This window comes from Engystomops pustulosus, chromosome 1 (assembly GCF_040894005.1).
Source record: "Engystomops pustulosus chromosome 1, aEngPut4.maternal, whole genome shotgun sequence".
NCBI classification, from domain to species: Eukaryota; Metazoa; Chordata; class Amphibia; order Anura; family Leptodactylidae; genus Engystomops; species Engystomops pustulosus.
Window position 1 is genome coordinate 290,456,344 of NC_092411.1, and position 15,017 is coordinate 290,471,360.

The 15,017-nt window shown below is 38.6% G+C and overlaps 1 protein-coding gene across 1 annotated transcript in view; it reads right to left on the reverse strand.

Moving 5' to 3' along the window:
* LOC140113590 (vomeronasal type-2 receptor 26-like) overlaps positions 1-15,017 on the reverse strand; it is a 103,187-nt gene that overhangs the window by 12,821 nt on the left and 75,349 nt on the right. Inside the window, exon 3 of the mRNA XM_072132649.1 lies at positions 9,352-9,585. Within this exon, the coding sequence (XP_071988750.1) occupies positions 9,352-9,585 (234 nt within the window). The remainder of the gene's footprint in view (positions 1-9,351; positions 9,586-15,017) is intronic.

Genomic DNA, 15,017 nt, shown 5'->3' on the forward strand with positions numbered 1-15,017 from the left:
AAACTACAGGTTGGGGGGAACCTGAGGAATAGTGATCATAATATCATTGATTTTGTACTACGGTTTACTAAGAACGTTAGGGAAGGGGCAGCCAACACTCTAAACTTCAGGAGGGCAAATTTTAAGCAACTAAGAGAAGACCTTAAAGGCATAGACTGGGATAATGTTCTCAAAGACAACCCCGCCCCCCCCCCCCCCCAAAAAAAAAGGGAATTTTTCTCATATATTCTGAAAAAGTCCTGTGAGAAACACATACCTTATGGGAAAAAGCATAAGAGGAACAAGAAACAGCCAATGTGGCTAACTAGTCTTGTAAGGAAAGCAATAAGCGAGAAAGATAAGGCGTTTAAGGAGCTAAAACGTGAAGGTAGCGATGAGGCATTATAGGATTATAGAGAGAAAAATAAATCCTGTAAAAAGCAGATAAAGGCTGCAAAAATAGAGACTGAGAGAAAAATTGCCAGAGAGAGCAAAAATAATCCCAAATTATTTTTCAAGTATATAAATGATAAGAAACTAAAAACAGAGAGTGTGGGTCCCCTTAGAAATAACATGGGGGTCATGGTGGAAGGAGATGAGGAAAGGGCCAATCTACTGAATGTCGCCTTCTCAACTGTCTTTACCCAGGAAAATCCCCTGGTGGAAGACACAATGAGGAATAATGTAAATTCTTTTTGGAATGTCAACAGTTTAACCCAGGAAGAGGTACGGCGCCGGCTCGCAACCACTAAGATAGATAAATCACCGGGGCCAGATGGCATACACCCCCGGGTTCTGCATGAACTATGTACCGTGATAGACAGACCGTTATTTTTAATATTTGAAGATTCACTGAGGACTGGTTATGTTCCTCAGGACTGGCGCATAGCAAATGTGGTACCAATATACAGAAAAGGATCAAATAGCGATCCTGGAAACTACAGACCCGTGAGTCTAACTGCTGTGGTGGGGAAAATATTTGAGGGGTTTGTTAGAGATGCTATCCTGGAGTATCTCACTGTGCACAACCTTATAACCCAGCGTCAGCATGGGTTTATGAGAGATCGTTCCTGTCAGACTAATCTAATTGGTTTCTACGAGGAGGTAAGTTCAAGACTGGATCTGGGGGACGCTGTGGATGTTGTATATCTGGACTTTTCAAAGGCATTTGACACCGTGCCACATAAAAGGTTGGTATATAAAATGAGACTGCTGGGAATAGGAGAAAATCTGTGTATTTGGGTAAGTAATTGGCTTAGTGATAGAAAACAGAGGGTCGTCATTAATGGCACATTCTCAGATTGGGTTGACGTTACTAGTGGAGTGCCACAGGGGTCAGTATTGGGGCCACTTCTTTTTAATATTTTTATTAATGACCTTGTAGTGGGTTTACACAGTCAAGTTTCAATATTTGCAGATGATACTAAGCTGTGTAAAGTAATAAATACTGAGGTCGATAGTTTAGCATTACAGAGGGATTTGTGGAAGCTTGAGGAGTGGGCAGAGAAATGGTTGATGAGATTTAATGTAGATAAATGTAAAGTTATGCACTTGGGCCATGGAAACAAAAAGTATAATTATGTTCTAAACGGTCAATTACTGGAGCTGAAAAGGACTTGGGGGTATTGGTGGATGGTAAACTTAATTTTAGTGACCAGAGCCAGGCAGATGCTGCCAAAGCAAATAAAATTATGGGATGTATCAAGAGAGGAATAGATTCTCATGATAAAGACATAGTTTTGCCCTTATACAAATCGCTGGTCAGACCACACATGGAATATTGTGTACAGTTTTGGGCACCAGTGTATAAAAAGGATATAGTAGATCTGGAACGGGTGCAGAGGAGAGCAACCAGGATTATTAGAGGAATGGGGGGATTAGAATACAATGACAGATTACAAAATTTGGGATTATTCAGTTTAGAAAAAAGACGACTGAGGGGAGACCTCATTACAATGTACAAATACCTGAACGGACAGTACAAGGATCTCTCCAAAGATCTTTTTATACCTAGGCCTGTGACCAGGACCAGGGGGCATCCTCTACGCCTAGAGGAGAGGCGATTTTACCATCAACATAGACAAAGGTTCTTTACTGTAAGAGCAGTGAGACTATGGAACTCTCTGCCGCAGGAGGTTGTTATGGTGGACTCTATGTACATGTTCAAGAGAGGCCTGGATGCATTTCTGGAGAGCAAAAATATCACGGGTTATGGGGATAAAACATTTATTTAATTCTTACAGGTTGGACTTTTTCCAGCCTTATATACTATGATACTATGAAAAACATTGGCCCATCCTACTTATGGATGATGATGTTAAGAGTCTGGTGGGCTTAACCCCGTCAATAACCTATTGTAAAACGCGATCTATTTGAGAATGGCTGGTTAATAGCCTCTTTGCAGCCCCAAAAATAAAAGGCACATCTTTGGAGAGACAGATAACAGGCAGTTATCGATGTGGAGGCTGTAATGTATGCCCCTATATTCAGACAGGGAAAACATTCAGGAGCAATACGACAGGGACCCAATTTAATATCAGAGAGTATATAAACTGCAAGAGTACTGGTGTTATCTATAAGATTACTTGCAGATGTGGCCTCGAGTATGTGCAGAAGAGTCGGAGAACATCTGGTTTAATATAGCCCACAAAAGGGATAAACCCATATCGAATCACGTATGGATGCATCATAAAGGAGATGCGTCAGTTTTGCGTTTTATAGGGATTGAACGTGGCGGCAATTGGGATAAGATGATAATCCAGAGGGAGGCAAGGTGGATCTATAGACTGGACACCATTCTACCCAAGGGCCTGAATGATCAATTTTCTTTTTTATGCCTTTTTATAATATCCTAAAAGGGGAGGTCCCTACTACCTATTGGTATTCTTTGGGCATTCTCTTTAGCACCTGTGATAACCACTGTTAACAATAGTTTAGTGTGGTTGGGAAATCCTCATTTCCATCAGAGAGCCTAGGCTGCAGTGATACTTGGACTGATTTTATACACTGTTACGCTGATTTCATTGTCTATGTTATTAGTCACCCCCTCAGTTTTGTAGAAATGTTAAATAGTGCATGTGCGCTTTGTTTGGCCATCCTATTATCCTCCAATGTATTTATACGCTTATCTACGTGCCCTTGTCATGAATACGGCTACAGTGGCCATGGCTTCTGTGTCCACATTGCTATCATTATAACATTTTTTTTTCCCAGCGTTATGTATACATTTACAAATACCCTACTAAGTTAATGTATTTTATTGTCTATCTCTTTACCTACCTCTTGCACTGCCATATTACGTCATGGTACATAGTGTCCATTAGGGGTTGGACGCACGAGAATCTCCTAGGAGATGTGTCCACTAGATCATGTCCCACTGAACCCGCTGTATCCGCTCCACTCGGTTCCTGGCCGAACATTCTCACTCTGGTCCGCTATAAGAAAGAGGTGGTTACATCGCGTTCTGCCGCAATCTTGCGGCGAACTGCGGCTTGGCCTATGGGAGCGATGGGAAATTGGAGGTGCGCCCAATCACGGATTAGCAGAGGCGGTGTTAGTGATCTTATAAGGCGGAAGTGTCTGTTATCTGGTGCTTACAGACTGCCAGCCTGCACACTAAATCTCTGGGTCCACCACCAGGACAGGAGATGTGCAGTCTCTGAAGCATTGTACACAAAATGCTTCACAACCACTGCATGCCATTATATGCCCTATGAACGGTAATCCAGGCTAAAGGATGGCGGTTATCAGTATCTATCCCTCTGAAGAGTCAGGTGACAAAACGTGGGAAGGCGGCTCTGACAGGGGGCATGCGTCTTTTATGATAAGGACAGATGTGGACTGCCCTTGTGAGGGTAGGAGCTAAAGGGGTCTTTTCAGGGACAGGACAGTTCCAGGTTGCCCCCTATACCCACCCGCTGAGCTGGAGACGCCTGAATTATGGTAGGAGATGACCATTTATGCTTATGCATTTATGCTTATGCATTTATGACGTTCATGCTCTTATAGTTACGGCAGACATACACTTCCGCTTGGTAACCATCTAAAAGAACGTTTGGTTTCTTTTGTTTTTATACTTGTTTCATTATCTGTACTACAATGCGAGACTTTTTTGTGATTCATAAATAAAAGTTACATTTTAGCACTTTAATCCTCCATTCTGTCCCCTATTCATGCTTTATCACTTCCCAGTACACAACATGGAATATTCAATATGTCACTATAAAGTGCAAATTGTTACGTTGAAATGCAAAAATTAAAAAGGGATGTGGTGGGAATGGGTTAAGACACTTTTTTCCATCGGCTTGTGAAGATTTAAAGGCCCAGTGCACCACTTATTGGTGTTGGCCATTCCATGATATAGTTAATAGCCTGCCTCTCCCAGCATTCCTTGCAGGATCTTTGTGCTCTATGCGGTTGAGAAAGCTTGTGTCCCTTCCTTGTGCTTCTTTATCGATTTTCCAATGTGACCCTGGTTCCGTGTTTGACTTTGATCCTGTTCCGCATGCCTGACCTGTTGCTACGCCCCAACTCTGATCCCGTGCTGCCAGTCCTGACCTCCTGCCTGTCCCTGACTACCACGCCACAGCAAGTCCAACCCACTTTGTGGCGGGCTCTGGTGAAGACCGGGCGCCACTTAGATTCCAGTCCCAGGTGTCGGCTTACGTCATCGTCCGCGGTTGTGGGGGTCATTTTATCTACAAAACACTTTTAAATAAATACAATAAAAGTAATATTTTACTGCCAATTTTCCTTTTTCCCCCACTTTTTTCCTACATGTCTGAACCTTCCCATTTTGCTCAGCTCACGAATAGGCTCTCAGCTCCAGATTTTTGCCTTCTTGGAATCCGGATCTGCAGGAAACTTCGTGGATGCCTATCTGGTCTCCCTGCATCACCTCCCTGTGGTCCGCCTCCAGAAATCTTTGATCAGCTCCTCTGTCAGTGGCCAGTACCTGACCACTTTGATCCAGTCCAGTACCACACTGAGCCTTTGTTCCTGCAGATCGGGGCACTAGATAAGAAGAGACTCCCTTTCTATGTGCTACCTCGGTCCAGGTCTTCCCTCCTATTGGGTCTTCCGTGGTTATAGCTCCACACGCCTGTGCTAAACTGGAATACAGGGGAGATTCTTCGTTGGGGATCTGATTGCCAGTCTCGGGTCATGGTGGTTCCTCATCCAGTACCTGTCATGCTTTCTTTTGTGGTCCCCAAAGCCTATGGAGGATATCCCAGCTTGCTATCAAGACTTTGCTGACGTCTTTGCGAAGAAGCAGGCTGAGACTTTACCACCGCGCTGCCCCTACGACTGCTCTGTTGAGCAGCTGTTGGGTACGTCTCCTTCTCACATTTGGGTGTTCCAACTCTCTTTTCCCAAAACCGCAGCAATATCGGACTACATCTAAGAGAACCTGCAGAGGGGGTTCATACGTAAATCCTCTTCTCCGGCTGACACAGGTTTTTTCTTTGTGACTAAAAAGGATGGGTCTATCCTTTGCCATTGATCAGTGAGCTGTGTGACCTGCTACTTGGAGCCAAGGTCTTCTCCAAACTGCACCTTTGTGGGGCCTATAACCTCATCCGTATGTGCAGAGGTGACGAGTGGAAGATCACCTTTAACACTAGTGATGGGCACCTGTTTATGCCGTTCAAACTTTGTAATGCACCGGCCGTCTTTCACGAACTCGTGAACAACATATTCGGAGAATTTGTATATACTTGTTTCATGGCTTATCTTCATGATATCCTGGTGTTCTCTGCAGACTTTGAATCCCATCTGTCCCACGTACATCAAGTCCTCAGTCGTCTAAGAGCCTCTATGCCAAACTTGAAAAGTGCCAGGTCCATCGGAGGAGTCTTCAATTCCTTGGCCACATAATTTCTGTTATGGGTCTACAGATAGATCCTGCTAAGTTGTCTGTGGTACTTAAAAGGCCACGGCCAGTAGGACTATGTGCTATTCAGAGATTCCTGGCCTTTACCAATTACTACCAGCAATTTATCCTTCACTTCTCCTCATTTGTGTCTCTCCAAGATTGGGGTGCACATCAAGAAGGGCACAAATCCCCCACTCTGGTCACCGGCGGCTGAAGAAGCCTTCTCAAAAATAAAGTTTGACTTTGCCTCAGCCCCACATCTCACTCTGCCTCATACAGAGAAGCCTTTCCATCTGGAAGTTGATGCCTCCTCAGTAGGAGCTGGGGGGGTGCTCACCCAGAAAGGGCCCAAAGGCCGAACTATCACTTGCGGCTTTTTCTCTAAGACTTTCTCCTCCACACAGAGGAATTACTCCATAGGAGATACTGGCCATTGAACTTGCTCTGGAAGAAAGAGGTTATTGACACTCAGTCTTCATCATTTCCTGTTTCTATTGGTGGTCTGTTCTGGTTAAAGATGTATGGGATTTTGTGGGTTCCTGCACTCCCTGTGCTCGTAATAATCCAATCCACCTTAAATCATCTGGTCTACTACTGTTGTTGCCGGTACCCAGCCGCCCATGGTCTCACGTGGCAATGGATTTCATCATGGATTTTCCATCCTCCTCTGGGAATACCATCATCAGGGTGGTAACTGACCGGTTCTCCAAAATGTCCCATTTTGTGCCTCTGCCTGGTCTGCCATCGGACACTCGACTTGCCAGCCTGTTCTTCACCAACATCTTCCAACAACATGGACTTCTTGAGCACATCATCTCTGATCGGGGGGTCCAGTTCGTTTCCTGTTTCTCAGCAGTCACCTTCAAGAAAAGCTGGATTTTTCCTCTGCATACCATCCTCAGTCGAATGGACAAGTAGAGAGAGTTAACCAGACTCTGGGCTGCTATCTCCATCATTTTGTTTCTGCCCATCAGTACAACTGGTCTGCTCCATTTTTTATCAATGTCTCAGTCAATACTGGTCATGTTAACTTTTAGGTTGTTCAACATTCATTAGTTTCCAAGATTCTTGAGGCTTTAGCCACACTTTATGGACTGTTGGCACACTATGCAAATGTCATCCTGTCCTGTCTTCTGCATTTTTTTAGAAAAATGGGCATTCTGCAGACACCCTTTGGTATAACCTCTGCTTCCTGCTTCCCTAGACATGGGCAGTAGCAGAAAACAACATGGCTACAGGCTGCTGGCTGTGTTATGATTTCTATTGCTTGCTCTGTCAGCTGCCTAGTGGTATCACCACCTTCCACCAATGTTGGGTCCAGGGCCACCTCAGGAAACCTCACTACTTCTAAAACTGTGCCCTCACTGCTGCCCTCTTTCACCGTCTGCACATCACAGAAAACCACAGCCATTGGAAGTTGTGTTTCATGATCATTGTATGTCCCTTCTAAAATTCCACCATGCCCACCCTCATCATCAAATAAAAGTCTTTGGGAATCTTTGATCTCTATCTCTTCTAACAGAACAAGGAAAAGTGGATGGCCACAAAATCCCAGCTAGGAAAGCCATTGTACAGCATGAGTTACTGCTCCATGACTTGTGCCTGAAACTGCTTTGCTAATTTGAAGGTGGTTGAGGTGGAGAGCTCTGCATTTTCAACCATGGATGACCATGGTGCATATAAACTTTTAAGTTGAGAAACTGACTGCCATGTAATTGACCAATGCCTCAACTTCATGTAGCCTACAAGTTCATGCTGCACATCTTAGTGCTAACTTGAACCAGAGGAACTTGGAACATGCAGAGACGGAGCATGTCTTCTCCCTGCAGCACCAGCTCCATCATCACCACCAGAAGCACCACAGCCAAGTCACTATCCCTTAATTCCTGCTTTTATTTTTTTCATTTTAAAAGACCTGCAGTTTCAAACCATACAGTGACAGCACCTTTACCATCTTGGTATTAGTGCACGATATGCACTGACAGGAGGCCATTTAAAATCTAGGTATGGGTGCATGCTATTTACTGACAGGATAACTTTTATGATTTTTCTGGAGTTGGAAACTATACAGAGAACAGACCTTCATGATCTTGCTGGTTGGTCCATTATGTGCAAATATTCCTAGCATTTACTGGACTTTCCAAATATTGCTGTATAATTGTCTATAAGAATTAAGAATATTCCTGAACTATTGCATCCTATCAGTAGCTCAATGCAGTTTTTCACAGTCCCCTAAAAAGGGCAATTGTTTCTGATTTCCACCTGTCCTTAAAAGGGTTTTCCCACAAAAAAAAGTTAGGACTTATCCATGGGATAGGGCCTAACTTGCTGATCAGTAGGGGCCTCAGTGCTTGCTAATTACTGTCAGCTTTATAGAGATTAATGGAGCAGAACGGTCATGCGCGGTCATGTGCTCCATTAGTCTGAAGGAGCAACAAGAGGTTTAACGGAGGTACGTGGGACCCCATCGTAACCCTCATTTTTGTAATCAGTGGGGGTCTCAGCACTGAGACCGCCACTGATCAGCAAATTAGTCCCTATCCCGCTGATAGGGCCTAACATTTGTACGTTTACTGACAGCAGCCTCCTTTCTCATTGGTATTTCAGAAGTCCCTGTCTGTCTTTCTGATCATATAAATAGTGGCAAGCTCTCCTAATCTCTGTCTCCAGTTTGGAATGGTGTCTGAACATGTGACCTAGCTCATATACTGCTGAGTCACATTTTCAGTCCATGTATCATAGGCACACAGGACATGCCTGTGGTTGCAGCCATTGGCAGTTGTGTTTCATGATCATTGTATGTCTATTCCAATAATCCACCATCCACACCCTCATCCTCAAATAAAAGTTCTTGGGAATCTATGATCTCTATCTCTTCTGCTAGAACAGGGAATAGTGGATTGTACTGCTGATACTGAACAGGTCCTTGGGTACCAAACCCACCAGATTGGTACACGACCTGAACTTTGCAGTTCAGGCCTGCTCCACAGTGCTCCTTATATATGCCTACTAGGGGTCATAGATTAGGAATTAGGGCAGCGTCACATGCTTATATTCACTAGGGAAGTGAATGAAGGCTACAACTCTACAGAGCTCTACACTCGATGACTCCACGCCCACCTACCCACTCAATCTGGAGGAAACACATTGGTTATTTATATAGAAATAGAGTTTTTCCAGATAAAATTAACAAAGTTTGTAAAGATCTAATTATTGATTGAAAATATAAATACAACAGTGTTTTAAACTCTAATCTTAAATTCTCCCTCCTGGGGTCTAGATGTACTAAGAGGTTTTTCCAGTCTAGAACTAAGACCATTTACTATATTTATCAAATAAAGTAAATCACACTCATGCCCAACCCTTACCCTGCCTGATCCCTAACACACCCAAAATGGCATGGGGTCAGAAGAGCCAGGACACAGGCCACTGACACATCACAGCCGTGGATATACAATACAAACACAGAAATAATAAGAACATTAACTATTCCTTACCCTGTCATTTTTCCATATGTTTGCTGGAGTTGATTGACTAATTGAAAACCTCTCTTTTGGTGACTCTATGAAGACCGTAATGATTTTTTCTACAAATTCAAACTTTTTTATGCCCATTGGATACATTATCCAGGTTGCTAACTGCCAGTGAAAGAGAACTTCACCGCTGGGATCAAACCTAATGTGATACCCACTGGGATCCTTGTACATAACGTACTTCATGTACTGCCACAGCTGTAACACAAAGAGAAAGAAAATTATCATCACTCAGTATTATTACTACAATCATCATACACTGAGGTTTGGTGTTGCTATTGTTTGCATACCCTGAATATTCTTGCTACTTTTATCATCACTACTAATTATCATAGTTTTAAATATTATAGACAGAGTTCATTGTTATTATCAATATTCCTATAACTATTCAAACATGACTGATACACTCATCACTATTATCATTTACACTGATACACTCATCACTATTATCATTTACACTGATACACTCATCACTATTATCATTTACACTGATACACTCATCACTATTATCATTTACACTGATACACTCATCACTATTATCATTTACACTGATACACTCATCACTATTATCATTTACACTGATACACTCATCACTATTATCATTTACACTGATACACTCATCACTATTATCATTTACACTGAATACACTCATCAATATTATCATTTACACTGAATACACTCATCACTATTATCATTTATACTGATACACTCATCACTATTATCATTTATACTGATACACTCATCACTATTATCATTTACACTGATACACTCATCACTATTATCATTTACACTGATACACTCATCACTATTATCATTTACACTGAATACACTCATCAATATTATCATTTACACTGAATACACTCATCACTATTATCATTTATACTGATACACTCATCACTATTATCATTTATACTGATACACTCATCACTATTATCATTTACACTGATACATTCATCACTATTATCATTTACACTGATACACTCATCACTATTATCATTTACACTGATACACTCATCACTATTATCATTTACACTGATACACTCATCACTATTATCATTTACACTGAATACACTCATCAATATTATCATTTACACTGAATACACTCATCACTATTATCATTTATACTGATACACTCATCACTATTATCATTTACACTGATACACTCATCACTATTATCATTTACACTGATACACTCATCACTATTATCATTTACACTGATACACTAATCACTATTATCATTTACACTGATACACTCATCACTATTATCATTTACACTGATACACTCATCACTATTATCATTTACACTGAATACACTCATCACTATTATCATTTACACTGATACACTCATCACTATTATCATTTACACTGATACACTCATCAATATTATCATTTACACTGATACACTCATCACTATTATCATTTACACTGAATACACATATCACTATTATCATTTACACTGATACACTCATCACTATTATCATTTACACTGATACACTCATCACTATTATCATTTACACTGATACACTCATCACTATTATCATTTACACTGATACACTCATCAATATTATCATTTACACTGATACACTCATCACTATTATCATTTACACTGATACACTCCTCACTATTATCATTTACACTGATACACTCCTCACTATTATCATTTACACTGAATACACATATCACTATTATCATTTACACTGATACACTCATCACTATTATCATTTACACTGATACACTCATCACTATTATCATTTACACTGAATACACATATCACTATTATCATTTACACTGATACACTCATCATTATTATCATTTACACTGATACATTCATCACTATTATCATTTACACTGATACACTCATTACTATTATCATTTACACTGATACACTCATCACTATTATCATTTACACTGATACACTCATCACTATTATCATTTACACTGATACACTCATCACTATTATCATTTACACGGGATACACTTATCATTATTATCATTTACACTGATACACTCATCACTATTATCATTTACACTGATACATTCATCACTATTATCATTTACACTGAATACACTCATCACTATTATCATTTACACTGATACACTCATCACTATTATCATTTACACTGATACACTCATCACTATTATCATTTACACTGATACACTCATCACTATTATCATTTACACTGATACACTCCTCACTATTATCATTTACACTGAATACACTCATCACTATTATCATTTACACTGATACACTCCTCACTATTATCATTTACACTGATACACTCCTCACTATTATCATTTACACTGATACACTCCTCACTATTATCATTTACACTGATACACTCATCACTATTATCATTTACACTGATACACTCATCACTATTATCATTTACACTGATACACTCCTCACTATTATCATTTACACTGATGCACTCCTCACTATTATCATTTACACTGATACACTCATCACTATTATCATTTACACTAATACACTCATCACTATTATCATTTACACTGAATACACTCATCACTATTATCATTTACACTGATACACTCATCACTATTATCATTTACACTGATACACTCCTCACTATTATCATTTACACTAATACATTCATCACTATTATCATTTACACTGATACATTCATCACTATTATCATTTACACTGATACATTCATCACTATTATCATTTACACTGAATACACTCATCACTATTATCATTTACACTGATACACTCATCACTATTATCATTTACACTGATACACTCATCACTATTATCATTTACACTGATACACTCATCACTATTATCATTTACACTGAATACACTCATCAATATTATCATTTACACTGATACACTCATCACTATTATCATTTACACTGATACACTCCTCACTATTATCATTTACACTGATACACTCCTCACTATTATCATTTACACTGAATACACATATCACTATTATCATTTACACTGATACACTCCTCACTATTATCATTTACACTGATACACTCATCACTATTATCATTTACACTGATACACTCCTCACTATTATCATTTACACTGATACACTCCTCACTATTATCATTTACACTGAATACACATATCACTATTATCATTTACACTGATACACTCATCACTATTATCATTTACACTGATACACTCATCACTATTATCATTTACACTGATACACTCATCACTATTATCATTTACACGGGATACACTTATCATTATTATCATTTACACTGATACACTCATCACTATTATCATTTACACTGATACATTCATCACTATTATCATTTACACTGAATACACTCATCAATATTATCATTTACACTGAATACACTCATCACTATTATCATTTACACTGATACACTCATCACTATTATCATTTACACTGATACACTCATCACTATTATCATTTACACTGATACACTCATCACTATTATCATTTACACTGATGCACTCCTCACTATTATCATTTACACTGATACACTCCTCACTATTATCATTTACACTGATACACTCCTCACTATTATCATTTACACTGATACACTCATCACTATTATCATTTACACTGATACACTCCTCACTATTATCATTTACACTAATACACTCCTCACTATTATCATTTACACTGATACACTCATCAATATTATCATTTACACTGATACACTCATCACTATTATCATTTACACTGAATACACTCATCACTATTATCATTTACACTGATACACTCATCACTATTATCATTTACACTGAATACACTCATCACTATTATCATTTACACTGATACACTCAGCACTATTATCATTTACACTGAATACACTCATCACTATTATCATTTACACTGATACACTCATCACTATTATCATTTACACTGATACACTCATCAATATTATCATTTACACTGATACACTCATCACTATTATCATTTACACTGATACACTCATCACTATTATCATTTACACTGATACACTCATCAATATTATCATTTACACTGATACACTCCTCACTATTATCATTTATACTGATACACTCCTCACTATTATCATTTACACTGATACACTCATCACTATTATCATTTACACTGATACACTCATCACTATTATCATTTACACTGATACACTCATCACTATTATCATTTACACTGATACACACATCACTATTATCATTTACACTGATACACTCATCACTATTATCATTTACACTGATACACACATCACTATTATCATTTACACTGAATACACTCATCACTATTATCATTTACACTGATACACTCATCACTATTATCATTTACACTGATACACTCCTCACTATTATCATTTACACTGATACACTCATCACTATTATCATTTACACTGATACACTCATCACTATTATCATTTACACTGAATACACTCATCACTATTATCATTTACACTGATACACTCATCAATATTATCATTTACACTGATACACTCCTCACTATTATCATTTATACTGATACACTCCTCACTATTATCATTTACACTGATACACTCCTCACTATTATCATTTATACTGATACACTCATCACTATTATCATTTACACTGATACACTCCTCACTATTATCATTTACACTGATACACTCATCAATATTATCATTTACACTGAATACACTCATCACTATTATCATTTACACTGATACACTCATCACTATTATCATTTACACTGATACACTCATCAATATTATCATTTACACTGATACACTCCTCACTATTATCATTTATACTGATACACTCCTCACTATTATCATTTACACTGATACACTCATCACTATTATCATTTACACTGATACACTCATCACTATTATCATTTACACTGATACACTCATCACTATTATCATTTACACTGATACACTCATCACTATTATCATTTACACTGATACACACATCACTATTATCATTTACACTGAATACACTCATCACTATTATCATTTACACTGATACACTCATCACTATTATCATTTACACTGATACACACATCACTATTATCATTTACACTGAATACACTCATCACTATTATCATTTACACTGATACACTCATCACTATTATCATTTACACTGATACACTCCTCACTATTATCATTTACACTGATACACTCATCACTATTATCATTTACACTGATACACTCATCACTATTATCATTTACACTGAATACACTCATCACTATTATCATTTACACTGATACACTCATCAATATTATCATTTACACTGATACACTCCTCACTATTATCATTTATACTGATACACTCCTCACTATTATCATTTACACTGATACACTCATCACTATTATCATTTACACTGATACACTCATCACTATTATCATTTACACTGATACACTCATCACTATTATCATTTACACTGAATACACTCATCACTATTATCATTTACACTGATACACTCATCAATATTATCATTTACACTGATACACTCCTCACTATTATCATTTATACTGATACACTCCTCACTATTATCATTTACACTGATACACTCATCACTATTATCATTTACACTGATACACTCATCACTATTATCATTTACACTGATACACACATCACTATTATCATTTACACTGATACACTCATCACTATTATCATTTACACTGATACACTC